Raw genomic sequence first — 24807 nt, 5'->3', positions numbered from 1 at the left:
AAAGGAGGCAAACAAAGAGAAAAATGGGAGAGGATGGCAATCTACCTCTCATTGAAACGAAGTCTAATTTATATATATGTATACGTACGTATGTATGTATCTATATATAGAGAGAGAGAGAGGGGGGTGTGGCTGTGATATAATATAAATGTTGCCTTAATTGCTTCACTTGCCACCATAGAAAGGAGGCAAACAAAGAGAAAAATGGAAGAGAAGAGCAATCCATCTCTCTTTGAAAGGAAGTCAGCCAAGAACCGCTTCGTCTTCAGAGTATACACGTTCTCCATTTTCATCAGCATCTTCTTCATCTTCTACTTTAGATTCCATCACTGGCCCGAGTCCACAACAGCCGAGAATTTGGCTTGGCTTGGAGCTTTCTTGTCTGAGCTTTGGTTCGCGTTTTACTGGTTCCTTACCATCGTCATGAGATGGAACCCTTCGTATCACCATACCTTCAAGGACAGGCTTTCTCAGAGGTGGGCTCTCTCTCTCTCTCTCTCTCTCTCTCACTAAAATGTCCGTTGGCTTGATGGAAGAAGCTTACACTTTTCAAGCTTAAAAAGTCTCGAACAGCTTGTTGTGATATTTTGTGCTAATCACGAATAACTTGATAATTTTTTCTAAGGATACAGTCTTCGAAAATGTTGAAATTTTTGGTATGGTTAAGTTTTGGCCTTGATCTCATAATACCATCATGGCACGCAAAAACTGATCCTAGACACTATTTATCCTTGAAAAGGGGAGAAGAATAGAAAGTCTTCTTTTGAAGTCATTGCATAAGATTTGAATTTGATCGCTCTTGTAAGATTGTTTGCATGAACTCTTTTAGGTACGGCAAGGTTTTTCCGGGAGTAGACATGTTTGTGTGTACGGCAGATCCCATGATAGAGCCACCGACCATGGTAGTCAACACTATCTTATCACTCATGGCATACAATTATCCATCGGAGAAGATGAGTATTTATCTCTCTGATGACGGTGGTTCGGACCTTACATTCTACACATTACTCGAGGCATCTCGATTCTCCAAGATATGGCTTCCCTTCTGCCGGAAGTTTAAAGTCGAACCGATCACCAAAGGCCTATTTTAGAAAGGCTGTTGAGCCTCCGAATGATTCTCTCCAGTCCAAGGAGTGGCACTCCATGAAAGTAAGCACATCTCTCTCTCTCTCTCATTATTGTACCCATTTTTCAGAATAATATTTATGACTATCATCTATATGTGATTTTAGCTAGGATAGCAATTAAAAAGCCGATTCACTTGACATGTACAAGTAGACTTAAGGTTCGACAAGAAATAAGTGCCACCTACTTGATGACAAATTAATTCCTATGTCAGCATTGAAGGGTATATCTTGGATGGGATTGTAGTGTTGTGGACTCAAATACTAAGATTCCATGAAAATGCCATCACTTTTGTCTTGTCAAAAATCAGGATTTTTTATTCAAATAAGAAGTAGAGAAAAAAAGAGACTTCAATCTGGCCAGCGATCATGTTGTAACTGATCAAAACAGCAAACAAGAAAATAGAAAACCAGAAGTTATATTTTTCAGATGAGGAAGAGAAGCGCAGAAAAACAGAACACAAACTTGCATACGTCTGTTCTAAAGGAAACTGTCAAGTACAGAACAACTTAAACAAAGCAAAAACTGCTCACGTATGTGCAACACATAACTGCACACAAACATGCTATTAACTTCCTAAAAAATAGCAAAAACACTAAATAAATAACTAAATTGAACTTGGCTATTTTTTAATAAAAAAACAAAGTAAAACAGAGCATAAAACATAACAGAAAACAGAGTAAAAAAAAAAAATAGAAAACAACAACCGAGACATTATAATCCAACAAACTCCTCCTTGGATCGCTTCTGCTACATACTCCAATTTTCTTTCTTAATACTTCAAATCTTCCAGCTTGAAGTGGTTTTGTGAACATATCTGCAAGCTGATCTTCAGATCTGCAATAGACCAATTTAACTTCGCCACTTTGTTGCACCTCACGTAGAAAGAAAATTTTGACTTTAAAATGCTTGGTTTTGCCATGAAAAACTGGATTATGAGATATTGCTAACGCAGCCTGATTATCCACATTAACTTCAATGTAATCACTGGAATTCAACCACAAATCCTTCATTATCTTCTTCAGCCACAAAGCTTGATTTGCAGCTGCAGTAGCTGCTATAAACTCAGCCCCTGCTGTGGACTGAGCTACAATATCTTGCTTTTTGGAACACCAGGGAAACAAGCAAAACCAAAACTGAAACAATATCCAGACGTACTCTTCATGTCATCTACTGAATCAGCCCAATCACTATCAGAAAATCCTTGCAAATTAAACTTCTGACATTTCTTAAACTTCACACCAAAGAACAATGTTCCTTTAAGATACATCAATACCCTTTTTGCTGCAATCAAATGTAACTGACTAGGACTACTCATAAACCTGGATAAAACACTCACAGCAAATAGAATATCTGGTCTCAGTTGCTGTAAGATACATGAGACACCCAATCGTACTTCTATACATAGAACCATCTACTGCATCTGTTCCATCATTCTTCTGCATCTTTTCTCTAGCAGCCATAGGAGTGCTTACACTTCGACAATCTTCCATCTGAAACTTCTTTAGAATTTCTTTCACGTATTTTTTCTGACAGATGAAGATCTCATATGAAGCCTGTTTAACTTCCAAACCCAAAAAATAAGACATATTTCCCAAGTCTGGCATCTCAAAAACTGCAAATAAATCTTGCTTCACCTTCTCTATCAATTTCATATCATTCCCTGTCACTAATAGATCATCTACATAAAGTGATAGAATTACAACACTGTGATTCACCTTCTTGACATAAAGAGTGAACTCACTTAAGCTTTTCACAAAGCCAAAATCTTGCAAATATTGATCTATCTTCCCATACCAAGCTCTTGGAGCCTGCTTCAGTCCATATAGAGCTTTCTTCAACCTGTATACACTCTCTTCTTGCCCTTTGATACTAAAGCCTTCAAAGTTGTTCAACAAAATTTCCTCATCAAGCTCTCCATTCAGAAATGCAGACTTGACATCTAACCGAAATATATGCCACCCCTTCTCTCGCAATAGCTAACAGTAGCCTTATTGTATCAAGTCGTGCAACGGAGCAAATGTTTCAGAATAGTCTACTCCCCATATTTGTGCATAGCCTTTCACCACCAGTCCTAGCTTTGTGTTTATTAACAGAACCATCAGGATTAAGTTTTGTTCTAAACACCCACTTAACCCCAATTACATTCTTATTAGATGGTCTGTCAACAAGCTCATGTGTGGTTTTTCTGGATCATTGCAATCTCCTCCCTGCATTGCTGCAATCCACCTTGATCCTCCTTAGCTTCCACAAAGTTAGATGGTTCGAGCATTGCCACATTGCTTCTTTCATAGATTTCAGCAAGTGACCTTGTGCCTCTCACCGGTAAATCATCCACACTGTCTTCCAATCCATCTATAACTTCATCAACCTCTACATCTCGTTGCAGGTTGTTTTTTGAACCTTCTGTTCTGCACTCTTTCCTTCCATCCAATTCCACTCATCTTCCTCTAGAAAAACAACATCTCTGTTTACAGTCACCTTCCCCGTCATAGGGTGAAAAATTCTGTAAGCCTTTGATTGGAGACTGTACCCAATGAAGATTCCAAGCTCGCCTTCTTATCCAGCTTGTCCCTCTTGACCTCGGAACATGAGTGTAACATAAACACCCAAAACCTTCAAATTTTTCACAGAAGGTTTAACACCATACTGACTTCAAAAGGTGTTGACCTCTCTAAAGCCTTTGTGGGCAATGTGTTCAACAAGAACACTGCAAAGATAGCCGCTTCAGCCCGAACTTCTTAGGCAACATCTTCTCCGCATCATACATTTGGCCATCTCCATAATACTTCTGTTTTCCTCTCACTAACCCCATTCTGTTGAGGTGAATATGGAGCAGTGTTGAACCTGCTGCACACCCGCTTGCTCACAATTCAATTTAAACTTGTGAGCGGATACTCGAACCATTATCGGACCCGAGCATTTTAATTTTCTTCCCACTCTGATTCTCAACTAAGGCTTTAAACTTCACAAACACATCAGCAACTTCAGACTTGGCTTGCAGAAAATAAATCCAACTCATCCTAGTCATATCATCAGTGAAGGTAATGAAATACCTGCTACCATTGAGAGAAGACTCGGGCATAGGTCCGCATAGATCTGTGTGGACCAATTGCAGCTTCTCACATGCTCTCCAGCCTCCTCCTTTGAAAGGAAATCTGGCTTGCTTGCCAAGAAGACAAGTTCTACACTGTGGAAATTCCTCCTCCAAACTTGGCAAGTCATCTGCCAAGCTATTTCTCTGCATAAACGACATGCTCTTCTTGTGAACATGCCCAAGTCTTTTATGCTATATCTCTGCATTTTCTTCTTTGCACTTTAAAGCCATTTGTTGCATCTCTTGTGGCTTGAACATGAAACTCTTGTCCTCCATTGGAATTCTTAGCACTTCTTTGCTATCTGCATTATTAATAAGACATTCATTCCCTTCGAACTTCACTTTATAGCCCTTCTCAACTAATTGACCAACACTTAACAGATTATGGTCAATATTTGGCACAAAGAGAACATCACCGATCGCCTTCACCTCCGATTTCCTTCAATAGCCACCGTACCCTTCCCTTGCACTTCGATATACCGTCCGTTGCCAATTCTGACTCGGACCCGACCGACTGTCCTAGACTCCTAAACAGCTTCGAATTGCCAGTCATATGATTGGTACAGCCACTATCCACCAACCATGCATCATTCCCAACAGAAGATTCAGGAAAAGAAGCTACAAACAAGTGCTCTTCCTCAGTTTCATTCACTTTGCTACTGGGCTTTTCCCCGCTTGCTGGTAATTTTTTTCTTTGCATATGGCTTCCATGTGACCCAACTTGTGACATCTTCTCGCATCTAGCATAAGGCTTTCTCCAACATCTAAAAACTCGATGACTAGTTCCACCACAAAAGCATTGACAAGGTTTTTGTTCATCTTCCATTTGCTAGACCCGCCTGAATTTCCTTCTTTTTGCTACAAACTTGGAGTCACCAGCGTTTTCTCTTGACTAAATCCATTTCTTCCCTTTGCCTCCATCATTTGACTTCACTCTAGCTTGCAGCGCACCCTCTACAAACTCTTCTCTTCTCATCAGTCTTCTGTGCTCCTGCGCCTGCAGAGCATTTAACAATTCTGCAAGCTTTATATCAGGTAAGTCTCTTGTATTTTCCAGAGACGCTATGGTGGCTTCGAACTTCTCTGGAAGAGACACCAAAATTTTCTGAACAAGCCTTTCATCCTTCAAGTCAGTCCCTAAAACTCTGATTTTTTCAGCTATCCCAACCAACCTATCGTAGTACTCCTTCACCGACTCGAATCCTTCATCTGTTGTCTCTCAAACTCCCTCAAGAGATTCAGCACCTTCATGCCTCTTATCTTCTCATCTCCCCTCGTATTCATCCTTCAAGAAATCCCATATTGCCTTTGCAGAATCACATCTCATGATCCTTGTGAAGATAGTGGGTGAAACAACAGCGTACATGCATGACTTTGCCTTGGCCTTCCTTGTGATTCTCTCTTTATGGTACTTTATCTTATTCAAGGTTGGATTGTCTGGAAGTGGAGCAACCTCATAATCATCCTCCATAGCCTCCCATAAATCATGACCCTCCAAGAATGCCGTCATCTTGACAGCCCAAGCCTGATAATTTTCCCCGAAAACAGCAGAAAACAGAGTAAAAAAAAAAAACAGAAAACAGCAACTGAGACATTATAATCCAACAGATCATCTTAAATCAAGAGAACAAAAGTGCACTCTTCCTCTCGACACTTTTAATTTTTTCTCATCTAAGTCCTTCTACTTTCATAAATTTTCTATAAAATCGCTGAACCATTGAATCTAACAAGAATCAGCTAATATGGCTGGAGGATGACGTGGATAAAATATTTGGACGCTAATATTGACCTATGTTGAAAAATTTAGCTCGAATGACATCAAAGTATGATGTGAATAACACAGTCAATATAGACACCCACAATGGAAAAATTTTGTCAGCATCAAAGCATAACATTGTCCAACGGCCATGTCACAGCTGGATTTGGTAAGACTTAGTGTCTGATGGGCTTGTTTAAAAGAATTGTGGAAATAGAAGGACTTGGTTGGACAAATCATTTGCACAGGAACAAAAAGTAGAATTTCAAATGTTGAAGGTAGGAAAGAGACCATTGGAAACAACGAAAGATTCAATTACAATGACCGGAATTTCAAATTAATGTATTCTATAACTTGGTAATGTATTGCTTGACATTGCGAATTTCAACCCAAGGTGACTCATTCCATCTTCCACATAATTGTATGAAACAAATGATACGATAGCAAAACTTGAAACAATTGTGCCCTTTGGTTATGCTTATGACAGAGCTCATACAAGGACATGAGGAGACGAATCAAAAAGGTGGCGGAGTAAGGACGGATTCCAGATGACATTCGTGAGCAGCACAGAGGATTTCTCGAATGGGACACTGTCTCGAGCCGGAGAGATCATCAAACAATTCTTCAGGTACTATATATCTACAATAAAAAGACCAACGTTCTAATCTTTCAGCTACATCAATGACATGTTTCTCCTGATCCTTAGATAATAATTGATGGGAGGGATACCATGGCCGTGGACAGTGAAGGACAGCCTCTACCAACTCTGGTGTACTTGGTCAGAGAAAAGAGACCACAATACAGCCACCATTTCAAAGCAGGAGCTATGAATGCTCTGGTAAGCGTCAGCACTCTTCATCAAGTTGTACAGGTTTCTCCATTTATGTACGTGAGGATCTTGCTCTTGCATCGATTGAGGGCTTAAAAGATAATCATGACGCTAATGTTTATGTTATTCTTTTTTTTTTTGTAAGGGTAAGAGATATATTAGCTATTGCAAAACGCTATACAACTGTACAGCAAGGGAGGCCCCGGCACCAGCTTGCACTCAGAGAGAAAGTCGCAATGAGTGGAGGGGTGCCAGGGGGGGAAGAAAAAAGCTGCGAAAAGGATACAGAGCAATGGGATCACAAGCAGCGGAGAGGCAACAAGGAGGCCAACAAACAAGAAAAGAAAAGGAGAAGAGCACACAAATAACTGTGGCCAGAAGGAGAGAACTACAAAAGGTGGGACAACACAAAAGGCCCAGGAGCCTCAGCTAGGCGGAATGTCAGGAAGGAGGACGCCACAGCACCCCTTTAGCCACAGTGGATGCACAGCAAAGCCTTTAGAAGACCGGCAGCAGTAAAACCAAGTCGACAACCTCAATTAAATAAGGAAGGGTGAAGGCCCCAGCTCAGTTGAAGTCTCCTATTAGCAGGAGTATCCGGGATCTTGTAGAAAGTAGAAGCCTTGTCTTTGATGGCATTACGGAGGTGCTCTTTTAACGCCGAGAAAGATAACCTTTGATTGCGAAATAGAATGTTATTCCTCTCTTTCCATGTTTCTGTTATTCTTTCTGGATCAAATAGATTAGAATCTCATCCGCGATCAGCAACTCGCCCATCATCCTTACTGTGGACTGCGACATGTACTCAAATGACTCAGACTCGGTGAGAGACGCGCTGTGCTTCTTTATGGACGAAGAGAGTGGTGATGAGATCGGTTTCGTACAGTTCCCACAGTGCTTTGACAACCTTACGAAGAATGATTTATACAGCAGTTCCTCGAACGTGACGATGCAGGTAAGCCATTTCAAACTATCCATGAACTTCAGTCGATATGCAATTCAGTTTCTATACGTTAAATGTGCCTAATGCGCTCGCTTAACTGTTTTATTCTATTAATTCTGCAATTCCGTTGGATTATGCAAGATTGATACAGCATATTTGCTGAACTGCACTAAAATGGGTAACCACGACTCAATTGAACTCATGAAGTGAACTTGAAATCACGAGTCCAAGTCAGCACATACCCATTGGCGACTCAGCACAAATTCTAACTCGTGGGGACTAACATGAAGCTCCTTAAAAGGAGGCCAATATTCTCTATTGGACAAATTAAATTGAAGGGACAGGACAAGTACGTTGTGCTAGTGAAGATATCATAATGACTTTTAGTACTTTCAACGATGATTGCAGGGGGAGATCCATGGAATGGACAATTATGGTGGACCTCCGTACATGGGCACCGGCTGCTTTCATCGGAGAGAAACACTGTGCGGTAGAAAGTATCGACGGGAAGTAAAAGTGAGTCCCTGAGGTGGGATCACCACCACAGGATACGAGACAGCGCGAGTGCATTAGAAGAATCATGTAAAACACTAGCCAACTGTGGTTATGAAGAGAGCACTGAGTGGGGAAAGGAGGTCTCTCTCTCTCTCTCTCTCTCTCTCTCTCTCTCTCTTTCTCTCTCTCTCCCCCTCCCCTGACATGCACATATACATCATGAGAGCGCATACTCACGAATACACATGCACAAGCTTGAATCTCTTACATCATTCCGTTTTTTGACGCAACCAAAAGCTTTGCTTATGTCATATTATTTAAAGACTGGACTGGGAAATTCAGCCGTCGGAACTGAAATAAGCCACACGGGCATGCTTTCGAGCACTAGAAATATCCCGACATACCCATGCAAAAGCATCCATGAAACAAGTCTTCTCTGAATTGCAGATGGGTCTAATGTACGGATGCGCAGCGGAAGATGTCTTTACCGGTTTCATAGTCCAATGCAGAGGTTGGAGATCGATCTATTTCAACCCTGAACGGAAAGGCTTTCTAGGATTGGCTCCCACGACATTGTTGCAGTCCCTAGTTCAACATAAGAGATAGACTGAAGGGTTATTTCAAATCTTCCTGTCACAGTACTGTCCTCTGCTGTATGGACATGGCAAAATCCCCCTGAAGCTGCAACTCTCGTATTGTGTCTACTTGCTTTGGGCGGCAAATTGCTTGGCTTCTCTTTGCTATGTGACCATTCCATCTCTCTGTCTACTCAAGAGGCATCTCCTTGTTCCCCAAGGTAAATAATTAGATGACTTTTTTTTTTTTTTGAAAAAAACTAATTTCGATGCCTCAACTCTCCACATATATAAATATACACAATGGTTTGGTCGTGGTGCTAAAATCTCGAAACAATCAAATCATTAAACATTAGATAAATTCCAGCTATACCCCCTCTATTATAGCAGTATTACACCGATGCCACCAAGAAAGTGTCAAAATCAAGCATTGATAACTTGTGCTATCCATTTGATAAACCCTGATTTGGCTACTTGACAGTATAAAATACTTGGCTATGATACAACCATAGTGCGGGGACATCCACATAATCTTTGATTCAAAATGCCATTTGCTAGAGCTAATAGTTTCTTGCACTATCAGGTTTCGAGTCAGTGGAGCTTCCCATTCATCTATGCCATTATGGCAACTAGTGCATACAGTGCCAGAGAATTCGTGTGGTGTGGAGGCACTATTCGTGGTTGGTGGAATGACCAAAGAATGTGGGTCTATAAGAGGACAACTTCCTATTTCTTTGCCTTCTTGGACAACATTCTAAGACTGATAGGTATTTCCAAGTCTGCCTTTGTCATCACTGCAAAAATGGCAGACGACGATGTATCAAAGAGGTACGAGCAAGAGCTCATGGAGTTTGGTGCATCCTCTCCGATGTTCACAATCCTGACAACCCTTGCTTGGCTTAATGCATTAAGCTTCATTGGCGTTTTACTGAAGTTAGCAATGCATGGTGATTCTCTAGACCAGCTGGCTATGCAGATCATTCTGTGCGGTTTGCTAGTCTATGTCAACCAGCCTCTATATGAAGGGATGTTCTTTCAAAAGATAAGGCAAGAATGCCGACCTTGGTGACATATAAATCAGCAGTCTTTGCTCTAGTAGCTTGTTCTTTAGCCTGTGTATGATCTACCATTCCACAGTATTGGCTAGAAGTTGCTGTCTAGAAGTTGCTGTAACTTCATCAATATTTGAACCATGCACTAGACATCATACAAAGTAGACACCATCAGGACCTGATTAGAGAAACTTTCTGCTGCCGTCGCTGTCGCCTATTTTCTGTAGTCTTTATCGTTTCTATAATTGCTGATCTCAATGTTATTATTGTACGGTTCAATAAAAGAGAAAATGTTGGGACCTCATTCTTCTTACCCAGAGAAATCACCAAACATCTCTTAGTTTGCCAGATACTTATTCTAGAAAAAACAGACCAGTCGCGGAAGTACGGAAGCCATATACTACAAGGCAACTGTTTAACAGAGGTATCGACAGACTATATATAGCTATGACATCAAAAATCACAACTTGTTGGAACCCTGGATGCGTCACTGAAATACCGTGCTGTCTTCCCCGTACGTCCCTATTGACCCTTTCGTACATATAGGATTTGGGATTCGATCGTGAATGATAAGGCCATGCCCGCAGTGGGTTCGTTTGACAGGGACGCATGGACCTATGACCGGAGGCGAGGGGATTGGATGCATAGAAAGTTAAGGCAATAATCGAGAATGAGAATCAACTGGTGACGGTCGTGATAAGACGTCCGGGAGACCCTCCCTTTGTGGACATTTGTTGCAACCGTGTAGTCCTCGAATTCGACAATGACCGCGTTGTCAAGGAAATTCCTAGGGTTGCATGAGGGGAAGAAACTCCTGTGCTGCCCCAGTGTAACTCAAATAGCTCTTGAAAGCTATTTGATATCGACAATAATAATTAGAACAATCATTTAGCGTGCCGTCTTCTCCAGATATGTCCTCTATGTGTGCACTATGCATAAATTATTATTATTATTATTTGAGTGTGGTTTTACTCCATGAGTCAATCGAAACGTCTCATTCTCCTGCGTAAATTATATCTTGTCAAATACCTTAAATGCCTAAGTTTTATATGCACTTTCCAATAAACAAAGCATATGATAAAATTAAGCAATTTATGAGCGAACATACTCAAACCTTATAAAATTACATGGGCAATTTATTCAAGGTTCGACTTCTTAATTATAATTAGAGATTATTGCATTTTGAGAGCCAGCTTAAATTATTTTCTTTAAAAGTTTAAGATATTAGAAACTAATGGCAATGAAGATTAATACATGGTGCCAAGAAAACTATAGTTTCTGCGAATCAACATTTGCTCTAGATATAAGCATGTCCCTTCCATGCCTAGGACTTCAATTGGAATCATCACGCGTGCATACTGGGCCACCTTCAAGCATGAATCTGTATGCCATGGTGATTCCTTGTCGGGGGATGGGGACGTATCAATGCTAATATTAATATGCATGAGGTCTAATTTTCCAACAAATTTCATGCATATGATAAAATTAAATGAGTTTAAAAAAAGTGGCGAGGAAAGAGAGCTTATCAAATTACACGACGTCTTATAAAAGACACGACTTGTTTAATTCTGATTAGTGATTAATGCATTTTCAGAGCTTTCATCCGGGGCCTTTTACCAGGCAACTTTAGCTTCACTCGTCCTCTATTCGCCAGCTTCATCCCGCCGTGATGTCTCAACTTTGGCCACCAGCTCGATTTCTTCTTCTTATGGACTCTTATACGGTTACCTGTCGATGCCTTTGAATTCTTAGTGTGCTGTAGATGCCTCAGAAACCCTTTTGTAAGAGCATGAAAAGGACCAGCTTGGTGTTTACCCGACTTAGTCGCTTTATTCACATCTCTCTCGTTTCTCCTATGGAACATGTCCCGCATCTGCTTCCACATAGAAGTCGTAGGGCGTCTCTGCAATTTGTTATCCCGGTCGTCCGAATATCCTTGATGGTGGTGGTGATGGTGATGGTGATGGTGGTGGAAAATTAGGCCTAATTTGTTCTTCATTCTTCTCAGCCGACCAACTCCCTTCTCGCGATTAGTTGGATGGCTCGATATGGACCCTCTGTTGCGGTCCAGTGTATATGAATGATCCGCCTGACCATTGTGGGTTGGGACAGAATACGAAGAGCTGCTCAGCTTTTCCGATGTCCTTCCGGATCCGGTAGAGAAGTCAGTATCTGCATAGGCCTCACTGTCGCCGCTACTTGTGCTAGTTTCATCGCTGGTCCTGCTGATGTATGAGCTTCGAGAGCTGGAACTGCAATGATCCGATCCTCGCAGAGAAGAGACCATCTTATTCCTCGTTCTTAAACTACTCTTGTTTGGCATCCTTTGCGTTTGCCTACGCGGACGCACCTCCTTTTTATTGGAGAACTGGTCCATAAGTGTTGGTTTGAGAGTAACATGGAGAGGCATGTGGCTTTTGCTTCTGAACTTGTTGCTAGAACTGACAGATGCAATGGAGCCCGATAACTTGGAAGGGATGAGTAGTCTCGATTTTGCCAACTTTGCCGCTGAGTTTTCTCTAGCCATTTGCTTTTGACTAACAGGCAGTGGAGGCTTCTTTGGCACATTAGCAAAACTTGGCGGAACCATTAAACCGTGAACCATATTATCTTTCGCACTAATCGCATGAGTGTGACGATTAAGTGATTGGCTCGTGGTCTCCAGTTTCTCCACCATCGCCTTCACATTTTGTGGCGGGATCAGAGTCTTTTTTTGTTTCAGGTTGTCATACGTCCCCGATTTTATCCCACCAAATTCGTTGCGCAAGCTTGTTTGGCTCAATAAGTCCTTACAACTTTCTGCAGTCAAGTTCCAACTCTGATTCTGACCAGCGTCCTGCGGCAAAACTCCCGTCTGATGACTGGTAAAATTTGAGGCTCCATGCTTGGGTTTTTCACTTGGCAACTGGCACGCCTGGCTTAAATTCTCCTGGCTATGTGCATTCTGACTCCTCTCCTGAAGCGGCAACGCATTTGTCATATATGCGCTACGTTCCAGCATACGTCCAGTAAATTTCTGCTCGTTTGGCTCTGTCATAGGACGAATTGCACTGACTGCCTTACCTGTTCCACTTTGTGATATTACTTTCGTGATCAACTCCTCGTTTTGAGAATAAAGCTGCAGAACATAGATGCGGGCTTCAATTTGTTTGATGGTATTAGTTAGGTCTTCTGTGAAATCACTGGCTCCATCAGATTGCCTGATAATCTCACAAGCAAATTTGTTTTCGTACCTGCCTCCAGTTTTCCTATGCTCAAAAGCCAGAGAATTTGTGGAAATGGGTACAGAAGCAGCAATCCTTGCGTGGTGTTCAAGGTCAAGGACTCTGTTGTGGCTTCGTGGCTCTTGTTTACTCGTAAAAGACCCATCTCTACAGTCCTCAAAACTTCTTCTTGCTTTCCCCTCAGCACCTCGAAAGTCAATTCTTTCTTGACCATCGACTGTTCGTGCTATGCTGTTAGCTGATACCTCTGGCTCTCTACTAGATGTCTGTTGCTTCATAATGTTTCTGTGACAGACTCTGCACTGCTTCCTCTGGCTTCCCTGATTGCTCGACAAGATGCTAAGTTTCAATGACTCAGGAGCCAATTTGTTAGGAGTGCAATTAGCAGGCAAGCACTCGCCCTTCTTTTGGGGAGTGTCATGTAAAATAGGATCTCTCAGGATGTCGATGACACCAGATGATGTCCGTGGTTGATCAGGTAGAACGAGAGACTCTGATGTAGATATAAGATGCAACGGCTGAGGGGAACTGGAACTTTCACGGGTATTGGACTGAGCTGATACAATCTGTGCACAAGCACATCACGTGTTAAGACTTGACAAACAATATAGGTGCAAGATCTAACAGAAAGTCAAATCCTAAGTTGAAGCTATGTTCGAAACTTTGAAATTTTCGGGCGGTGAATTGTTAATTCTATTCACTCGCTATAAACATCTAATCTTACCAGTCCTCTTAAAGAAACTATGTAAGGAAAGAAAAAGATAGAGAAAACGAATATTTGACCAACCTGTCTGAAGGTCCTAAAAGTTCTTTCTGTAGCGTAATCCAGAAGATCTTTGAATAGCATTTGCGCTCTCTTATCCAACTGTAAAGCATACAGAGTATTACAAATATGAAGACACTGGTTGATAATTGCAAGCATCAAGCTTTCCCTGTATATTGAACTTGCACGCCAGGACAGCCGACTTGGAAATGTTGTGCTCCAGGTCGCTAATACTAAATTAACGTCACATTTATTTTTTTGCTCATGATTCAAAATGAAATTTGAAGATAGGGAAACTAGAGAAAAGGAACCAAAGGCAAAAAATATCTCCAAAAGGGAGAAACTATTCTTTCTTATTTGGAAATTGTCAATAAGAGGTCAACAAAACCGATCAAGTAAAACATATCTTTTCTTAGACAAGGCAGACCAAAGATCTCTTGAAAATTGCTTATCGGAAAAAACTTTAGTCACACAGAGGGAACAGGAAAAAATGATGTAATGAGTCAAGAAGCTTCTCAGGAGCATCCTCATTTCTTTCTTCGAAGACGGTAACAAAAATTCTGCATGATATACGGTGAGTAGCTTACATATATAGCATCTCCACGGAGTGGCCCATCTGCACTTCGTTGGAGAAGCTCATATAACTTTCTCAAGGCATATAGATCCGACTTCACATCTTCAAATTCCATATTTATAGCCAAGACTCCTATCAACCATTTTGTACGGTCAGTCTGAAAGTGTCCAATTAAAAAACAAACTTCTGAACCAGTACGTGACGAAGCAAAAGAACATGGTAATATAGAACTTGTGTGCAGAAAGAATGAGGTAACTTGATCTTCATCACAACATCGTTCTCGATGCAAATGAAACCTAAAAGATGGATTTCTAGATAAGGCATTCTCTAGTGGTAGACGTGAGGTCATAGAAAGGTTGAACCTAACCAGAACCATTTCTGCTATTCCCTGTATCTAAATCGGGACATGCATCAGAATATGTAAGTTAATGGAAACAACACGCCATTTGCCATCTAGAACACACTCATTCAAAGATACCCGATGATTGGAATGCCACTTGAATTTCTGTAAATTATTTCTCGAAACTAAAAACTGCCTGCCCGCAATAACAAGGAGATGAACAAATGTCTTCCTATGGAGAATGCGCAAGCCATTCATTTTCACCGACACTAATAACAGCAGAGCCCATCATGCCTGGATGAATCAAATAAGAAACTGCCTCTGTCAATGTACCAAAACCCAAAAGGATCTATTTCCTCCATAGCCTTCTCTGCATTAATTAACGAAGTACTCAGTTTTTTCCATCTTCAAGATAGCGCAACCATCAACTCATTGACGAACAAAACTAATATTTCAGGGAATGCAGTTCATTAATGGTCTCGGGAAGCAAGGACACGAACATGAACATCAGTAAAAACCATGCAAAGGCTCCGGAATCGCCATATCCACAACGTTCAAAACCAAAATGAAGAAAAAACCGGAAGTTCCAAGATCGCTTACCCAACGAAAAAGAACGAAAGAGAAAGACCCAGTTTGTCAAAGTTTCTCTCCCTTCCTCAGCGCGTTGCTCTCGCTTCGCTCGCTGTTCACTGATCACTCGCTTCGGCGCTTCGCTTCTTCGTTTCTTCTCCGATGGTTCTAACGGTCAAAGGGTGGCGAAATCCGTCTGATTATGGCGGTCTCAGCCGAACGATCCGCTGCATGGGGCGTTTCGGTGGTGGTGACTTTTCGCTAACAAGCCAAATTCCAAACCGGTGGTTCTGTGGTTTATAAATTATTGTGATGCTATTATAAATTTCTCAAATATATTTGCTAATAAAAACCTACATATTCCCCTATGCAATATATATATATATATATATAAACACACACATACATTTCATTTAAAAAGCGTTTCAATTGAAAAGTTGCCGATTACCTTTAGAAATTATTTTAAATCTAAATAATTGTAAAATTACTTCTGATAAAAAAAAATTGCTTAAAATACATGTAATATTAAAAGTTATTGATGAGAGAAAACATATTTTTTTAATAGAAAAATGACTAAACAAAGTAGCAAAAATGATACGCCTACAATATATTGAAAATTGCTCCCTTAGATGAAAACTACCAACCTTGACTTAAAAATACAAACTTCAAATTTTTTTAAAACTAAATCTATGACAAAAAGTAACTAAAGATAAGATAAAATTATGAAAATAACACAAATAGTTCCTAAACTTTAGCGTTATGTGCAATTTCTTTCTTAACCTTTAATTCGCTCAATATAGTCCTTAAATTATTTATAAATGTGCAATTCAATCCCTAAATTTTTAATTTGTTCAATTTAGTCCATCAACTTTCCATAAAAAAAAAAACAAATTTACCCTAAACTAAAACATTTCATAATTACACTATTGCCCAACTTTTAGAATATATTTATTTCTCTGTCTTTATAAACATTACAATAGTTCTATCAAATTTGAGCCATCAACTTTCCATAAAAAAAAAAAAAAAAAGGAAAAAAAATTTCTCTGTCTTTATAAACATTACAATAGCTCCATCCAAGTATATATTAGTTGCAAACAAAAAGAAATAAATATGATAAAAAGAAAACGAGTCTTACGATATGATTGTGTTTTCTTCAACAAATCTCATAGCTCTTATTCTTATATTAATATAATATAGGTGATAAAATCTATAGATAAATTTATATTATTATTAAATATTCTTCGGAAAGAAAATTTATACATATCCAATATAACTCTAAATAAGGTTATATTTTCAAAATTCAAAAAATCATGAATTATGAAATGGATTTATAATGAAAAAATATTCTAAATTCTAGGCAATAGTGTGATTATGAAGATTTGTGAATGATACCAACGTTAATGGACCAGATTAAACATTAAGGAATAATTCAAAAACTATATTAAATAACTAAAAAGTGTAAAATGACAATTTACATTGAATCAAGATATAGGAAATATTTGTGTCATTTTCCTACGAAATTACTAAATTGTCATGGATTAACACTTACTTCGTAGTAAAGAAAATTGGCCCAACTCTGTATGCTCTAAAGTAACTTTCACTTTAGATGTATATCGGTAATTTTTATTTTATTTTTTGGGGGGGGTGAAAGGAAGCAACTGTTATAGAACTAAGGAAACCATGGCTATACAGCAAAATGTGGCCCATAATTTCGTATTTGACTAGGGATCTGCGGTAGAATAGGTATGGCCCAATCTTGAATACATCTACTTGTAGTTACTGATGCGACAGATTAAACATATACATTTCCACAAGTTATATTCAATTATCAAAGAGTTCCACAACACCGGCCCATCAACTAAATTTATAGACCAATTTTCGAGCACTTATCAGGCCGAAAAAATCACGCATACATCTTACCAGCAGAAAACAACCACTTACATCTCATAATTCACTTTGCATTTCACAAGAAAGAGGCCAAGAAACCCTCCGAATCGACAGATAAATGTCTTCTGGAGTCTACATACCTATCTGATTAACTATTCATTGTCTTCAACATTACTTGTATTCAAACGTTAGAGAAGAAAAGGATGGAAGAAAGTTATAGCCCCTGCAATGGAGATCATAACGGCTCTGGCCTTGTCAATATGATTTTTCTCTTCAAGTTCCAGAAGTTTTCTTCTCAATTTCAGTAATTACATGAGTAACAAAATAGAGCGAAGCCAGCCCCCAAAGTCATTTTGCATCCCCCACCCCTATAAAATCCACAATCTATCCAGTGGCATACTAAATAATGAAGTAAACCATCTTGGTTTTATTGGTCAAAAACCATCTTGGCTCTGGCTTCGCCAATCCACCTTGAACCCCAAAAAAATAATAAAGTAACTCCAACAGGAACATTTCACAGTTTCGTACGCTTTAAGTATACCAAAACGCCAATGCTCGTCAAGGCAACTGCGCCTGCCAGAATTCCAGTACCCACCAATATCCCCTTGCTCTTTTTCATTGTCTCCATATCTGTTGCAGCAGGCGATCCTAGCAGCTGGCTGGTTTCCGAAAAATCCAGATGCAACCTCACAGCCTAAGACCAAGATAGAAGGTAGGGCATCAAAATTAACAAACTAATTAGAAAATGCAGAAAGGAGATTGGTAGCAGCATGAACTGATCACTATTCACTCAGCACATACACTTCAAAGTGGAGGCTGGCACAAATCCGCATTTGATAACAAAAGCAATAAATGAACAATGAAGATTTTAAGAGTTGCAAGTTAGCATTATAAAAAAAAAACAGTTTCATTTCTTCCTTTGATAATCCGTGTCAAGATCCCTGAGTCACGCATCTATAGTCCTTACATTGACTTGACATCAATCCAACAAAATCCTTTCACAGTTCAAATCAGATAAATAATGAATGGAATAATATAATCGTTCTCTAAAAAGAATGGCATATTTAAGAAAAATTATAACTAATCAGTATCTCAATGATCACAATGACAACACAGGAAATTCTTCTCCAAAGAGAAAGAAAAGATTTTCTGTAATCAATCACTTGATCTGTTAAATCCATCTCGCTTCATCATTTTCCAATTAATAAGTGCTTAAAAGCACAGCCTGCCTCAGTGAGAAAGAAAACAAGATACCTTCTGTCCAGATGATCTTGCGTGGCCGACCGCACCAACAAGATCAGCATCAGTGGCCAATAGAACTTTATCACCTTCGTCGTCTTCGTACTATCATTGACAAATGAATCATGCAAATAGAAAAATTGGAATTAGTATCCAAATCGGACTGAAGAAAGTCTTGTAAGATGCAGAGAGTATGATAACACATCAATTTGAACTCACCAACAGATGAGGTCTCTGTGAATCATGACCAACTCCAATTCTTTGCAACACGGCGGATAGAAGCTCGTCTAAGTTCTCAGTACCTAATGACAAGATAAAAGACTTCATTTGGTGCTGCTGAAACTAGAAAATGCAGGTTTTGCATTAAGCAGTTCTATCACAGCCAAACCAATACAACCCCTAATTCAACAAACCCTCCAAAAATCAAGTACACTACAATTGTAACACCTACGATACATTTTTTCCCCAACAATTAAATCAAACCCCATAACTATCAACGCATTGTTCTGTATTAAAAAGCAAGAAAATAAATCCTTCAATGTCTTTCACCATCCTAAAGATGATGCCCTCATAGAAAGTAAAATTTATGCATAGAGAACTGATTCAGATGATGCCTTAATAGATAAAATAGAAGTTGTTCCTCAGCAAACTAGGTTACGTAAATTTGGCCTCTGAAGAGGGAGGTGCTCGAGTCTTGAGTTCTATTCATACCGTAAAATATTGTTCATAGGCAGTACTCACCGCAATTTAACTTGTGCATGCGACCTTTAAGGTCCTCAAATTTGAATGCAAATGAATTCCCCAGACCAAGGGAAGGATATGCAGACTTGTTGCTCTCTAGTCCTTCTGAGGGCATTGCTGCCGACATATCACTATAACATTTCACAGAAATAAGATTTTGAACTAACTTTAGTATATGCATTAACTTGTATGTACTGAGTCCATGTAGACCTCATTCTTACATAGGAAGTGATACATACCTGTGGGTGTCATAGTCATCTGGTGGCTCCAAAGCAAGGGCTGAGTCCCAGAATTTTTGCATCATGGTGTTTGCCATATCATTAACAGATCCAGAGCCATTCTCAACCTTGCAAAACCATATAATATTGTCAAATGGATAGGAAGAGATGCAAATTCCAAGAGTTATTTACTTATACTGCCATTTTTCCTACAGGTTTAAGTAAACAATAACTATGATTCCACATATAGAGTGTATTTTCCTAAAAAAACAACCATCTCACTCAACAGGATCATTGGCACATAAAAAGTAATATTAATCTCTGCTGGAAACATTAAGCCAAAGTAATGGGAATGTCACATGTTTCGTGCTTTTAGGGCTCATTCTGACCAGCTAAATCAGAATTAAACCCAGAGACACAACATTAGCCTAATTTTTCTTGACCATCTAATACTAAGGGCAAAAAGCTCAATGCAGGACAACTTCACCTAAATCCACACTTGGCTGAAATTTTCAGTCAATTGACCTCTCATCTTGGTTTAAGCCAAAAAAGAGCTAGACAGCTGACCTGGTTTTATTTTTGATGATGACCAAGCAAACCCTATTTACATAATTTTCATATTCAGGTCCATTTACAGATTCAAAACAAGTAAATAATCAATGATTTACATAAAAAGACAAGTGATTTTGTTAGAAAGTCCAGCCCAAAAGCCTAAACTAATAGGCGAATGGAGATCAAATAAATATAAAGAGTATTTAGGAGGCATTGTCAAGCGACATGAGACAATACTAAAACACCCCATCTTACGTGCAAGCCGGATTACGAGCGGCATGTGGAATTTTGACTATGCACATTCACGTGAAACTTTTTACCACACACATTCACGAAAGGGATGGTACTAGCTCTAATACCATCTTAAAAAGTCAAACCAAAGTCTTAAGCTCATAGGTAGAGAGAGACCATATGAATATAAACAGCATTTAGGACCCATTGTCAAGCGACATGGGACAATACTTCAACAGGTCTTTGTTTAGACGAATAGCCATGGTAATTTTTATGGGTAAGGAAAGATATGGAACTTGTGATATCTTATTTCTTTCAGATTGAATGCATAAAAACATCTCGATGTTGACTAAGCAATTCAAATCAAAAGCAACACCAAAACAAGCCAGCATAATTGATCTAGTGTGAAGGTTTGACCATCACTCTAATTCACTTTCGCCTTGAAACTTCTTTGATGGCAGACTAGGTTTTTCTTTGAATCTTTCCCAATAATAAAACATGGACGACCACGGCCGCTAGCACGTAGAATAGAATCTCAATCCTAAATGTGGTGGCAAGGGTCAATATGCCTCAATGGCAAGCTAATGAAGTTTGAAAATTATGGCACTACAATAGCAAGATTTGCTATGAGTTGCACCCACAGTCAAATTAAATAATAAACATATCAAGTTGGCTATGACATTTAAAATACCCTCTAATGTGCAATTGCAGCTTCAGAAAATAGACTTACCATGGAAATTGCTGCATGAGTTATCTGAAGCACATCCACACAAGCCGCAATACACCCCTCTGCAATAAAGGTTCAACTCACTATCCATCCAAATTGCATTTGGAAAAATCATGAGAAATTTTACCCACCTTTGTCAAGGACAGGAAGGTGCAAGAACTTTCCGTCATGCATAATATGCAATGCCTCCAGAATTGTTGTCTCTATCATCACACATTCAGGATTTGCTGTCATTACCTGTAGAATTTGGTAAAGAGGAAGTACCACCAAATTCAATAGTCACCAAACAAAAGGAAAATAAGCTCACACCCAGAATATTTAAGAGAAAAAAAGGGGAGGGGGAAAGAAAGACAGACCATAATAAAATATTCACTTTTGCTGTCTGGATTATAGTCATATCACGCTATGATAGATATTATCAGATTGATTCCATGTACTAGACCAACAATATCCTATGTCACCTAAAATAATTGAAAGTAAAATGCAGCTTATTCATTAGTAATAACAAGTTGACATTTTTTAAGGTACCGATATCACTTAAAGTTTCATGCTTGTGACAGACACAGGATGCAAAGGAAATCAAAACGTGAGATTAAGTCTTCACAACCTACAGAACCATCAAAACACTCCAAACCATTGGGAAAAGATGCATCATTTTACAGAAGTAAAAGCCCACACAAGAGCATTATGATTTTTCTATAACATTCAAGGGTACTTGCCGAGTCTTTTTCTGTGGGCCACTAGATAAGGGTGTCATTGGGCAGGTTTTTAGTCCGTTGCTCAGACAAACAATCAACATCTTGCTAAGACCTTGAGAGAACTAATAAACGATTCAGACTCCACTTAATTTACAGCTGTACACTGCTACATTTAATTCAGAAACCACAATGACAAATGAAACTTGCTTTCAAAAAACCATGACAGCCGAAATTTTCTTTTAAAATAGATGCCTAACTCATCCCTACTTAACTCAGAAAACAAGATCAGCATGAGTGCGGTTTCGAAACAGAAAACTAACCTTTTCAACCAGAGTCAACTCAGGAGAAAGATTTTGAGCCACCACACGCATAAGAATATCTTTTGAACTGCATTTGAAGCAAAAAGCAGCTGTAAGCGATAGACTTAATCATATAGACAGAACGGAAGCTGTCCCAATGGAAACTAAGAGGCTGAGACAGAGACAAGGAAAGAATAGTACGTGAGTATCCCCTGTATCTTGATTCCTGACATAATGATTACTGAATTGACCCGCAACTCCCGCATCTTCTTGGCAGCAACATAGACTGGATCTGATGGTGACACAATGGCAACCCTGAAAAATAGATGAGATAGTTGCTTAGTACCAGATAACCACTTAACTAAGCCCGTTAAGATGGCATGCCTAAAAGATAAAAAAATTCATAATTCAGAGGTACTTTATGTTTTCGGTGATGATAGTTGACAAGGATGGCTTGAACATCCGCTCTCTCAGTGTTTCAATAAATGCATATGGAGCTGAGATAAATACATAAACCAAAAATAAGAGTTACAGATATGTCAGCGAATAAAAAGGACAGATCAAAATTCAGGTTTGTCCCAAGCTAGAAATTTGAAAAACATAAAATAAAATTAAGGACCCTTAACACCATTTTAATTTTGACTATTGAAGTAGTTCCTAAACATTTATGAGGTCCTTGTAGCAGGAGCATCCTAATGGGAATAGATAAATAAGGCAAAAAAGAACAGAGCACATGCATAATTTACAAAAATCTTTCTCACACTTACTAACTTTTACCCCACCCCTTTTTTCCCCTTTTTCCTATTTTGGCTATATAAAGATTTCTACTAATGAAGGCACCAACGACCTCATCAAAATACAGTTCTAGTCAGGCAAGAATGTATATTCTCATTCAGTAGGAGAAAATTGGCCAACCAGAAAAGTTGCTTCCCCATTGGCGTTCCACTCCTTCTACAGCAGCAGCAATAGCACTCCCTTGCTCAGCAGCCTTTTCCATCCTAGAGATAGCATCGTAGAGGCATTTCGTGATATCTAATAATGCAATGACTTCACCATTTTCCACAACTGGAAGGTGCCTAAATTTACCTGTTCATTGGAATGGGAAAAAGCACTTCATCAAGATAAGTAAATAGCGAAAGGGTAAACTAGGTTCCATGAACCGTTTTTTTTTTTTCCTTTTCTTTTCTTTTCTTTTCTTTTCTTTTGGGTAAAATAGACAACATAGATCTCCAACTGAGTTTTGTCAACCTCAAATTTCAGCTGGACATGCAAAGGAAAATATGAAATGATAATGACAAGACATATCAGAATGAAGAAGCTCTACAAGTTCTAATTCAATGGTGGCCTTAGAAATAAATTATGGATGCAAATGCTACAATGTGCAATAACACATAATGCAGAAACAGAGTTAAGACTTGAAACAATGTTCCCTAAAGTTTTCCAGTAACTTTATCGAAAGTCACTGTTTTCCCTATCTATCATTGTGTTACAGTCCATAACATCCCTCTCATCATTAACCTTGATCAGGCAGCGTCAATATTTAACTTTTAAATAAAAAACACCATGGATAGAAGTGCAAAAGATTCAAATTCAGTAGAAAAGTTAGTTCTCCATCTATCAGGAACATTCTTCTTCTTGGTAAGCACTAAAATCAGTAGTACCATCAGGACATATAAAAACCACACTTAAGAGTTACCTTGGACCATTTTCTGAAGAGCTTCAATGGCCAAAGTATCAGAAGTAACAAATATGGGATTCCTTGTCATTATCTTGGATACAATAGTTTGCTCTGGTCGCAACCCCTCTGCAATGACTCTTGCGGCAATATCCTGACCGACAGATGCATACAATACACTTTTTTTTTATCAAAAAAAAAAAAAAAAAAAAACTCTGCACGAGCCCTAAGAAAATATTGAGAATTTCTATTTTAATGTTAGAACCTTGTCGGTAACAATCCCAGAGAGCAAAGCATTGGCATCAGTCAACAGAACAGCGTCAACCCGGCGAGCAGCCATACGCCGACACGCATCGGAAACGGTAGTTCCCTCTGGAATCGTGAGGGCTTTGGACAACCTCAGTTTCTTCACGGTCCTCTCTCCCCCAGCAGTACTGAAGCGATTTAATGAAGAACGAGAAACAATCAGGCACGCTTTGACGTTCAAGTACCTCAGCTATTGCAGAATCGAGCCAATCATCACATAAAAAGTCTCGATAATGCTTCAGCTTACGTGACGACACTCTCCATGTCACCGTCACACCAAGGACACACTACAACGATAGCGGCACGAGCAAACCCATTGATACAGCAAGACCAACACTTGAAAAGCTCATTTCTTTTTCCCCAAAAAAGCACAAAAATCATCTCTTTTTTTTTTTTTCCTAATATTTCCGAGAGGTGGCGGATGATGGCGGGGGGGAGAATACTCACGATGGGGCAGGGGGCGAAGAGGGCTTCGAGGCGTTGCCGTTGCTAGCCGCCGCGCCATTGCCGTTCTCCGCTTGGAGCGACTTCCTGGAAGCCGCGGCCGAGGGGCCTCGCTTCTGCTGCAGGCTCGTCCGCCGCGGACCGGAAGAAGCCGCCACTTGCCCACTCATCCTCTCCCTCCCTCTCTCTCTCTCAATCAAACACCCTGCTCTCCCCACCCCAAATCGAATAAGAAAGAAAGAAAAAGGAAAGAAAAGCCTAGGGTTCTAGAAATCGAGCGCTTCCCGATCGATCAATCGAGGCGAGGAATCGAAAGAGAGAGAGGAGAGAGAGGAAACAGAGACGACGGCCGCGAGGGAAGGCGCGGACAAAGCCCCGTGCTAGGGCTTCGAATCCTCCTCCTCCTCCTTCTTCTTCTGCGTCCTCTGCCTCTTTCTCTCTCTATTT

At 39.6% G+C, this 24807-nt stretch overlaps 1 protein-coding gene and 1 pseudogene across 1 annotated transcript; one reads left to right on the top strand and one right to left on the bottom strand.

Moving 5' to 3' along the window:
- Positions 1 to 204: 204 nt before the first annotated feature.
- LOC104417913 lies at positions 205 to 9942 on the top strand (annotated as a pseudogene).
- Positions 9943 to 17285: 7343 nt separating this feature from the next.
- LOC104415970 (CBS domain-containing protein CBSCBSPB3) lies at positions 17286 to 24807 on the bottom strand. Its single transcript, XM_010027413.3, has 14 exons — positions 24364 to 24807; positions 23876 to 24044; positions 23632 to 23764; positions 22851 to 23021; positions 22354 to 22432; positions 22137 to 22250; positions 21957 to 22023; positions 21070 to 21175; positions 20942 to 21000; positions 19450 to 19556; positions 19211 to 19341; positions 18689 to 18771; positions 18485 to 18574; positions 17286 to 17924 (listed from the first exon to the last, which is right to left on the bottom strand). The coding sequence occupies exons 1-14, from the start codon at positions 24528 to 24530 to the stop codon at positions 17745 to 17747; spliced, it is 1656 nt and encodes a 551-aa protein (XP_010025715.2). The 5' UTR covers positions 24531 to 24807; the 3' UTR covers positions 17286 to 17744.

The sequence above is a fragment of the Eucalyptus grandis genome, chromosome 8 (genome assembly GCF_016545825.1).
Source record: "Eucalyptus grandis isolate ANBG69807.140 chromosome 8, ASM1654582v1, whole genome shotgun sequence".
Taxonomy (NCBI): domain Eukaryota; kingdom Viridiplantae; phylum Streptophyta; class Magnoliopsida; order Myrtales; family Myrtaceae; genus Eucalyptus; species Eucalyptus grandis.
The sequence above is the reverse complement of the archived record's forward strand: the minus strand, read 5'-3'. Positions and strand labels throughout refer to the sequence as shown.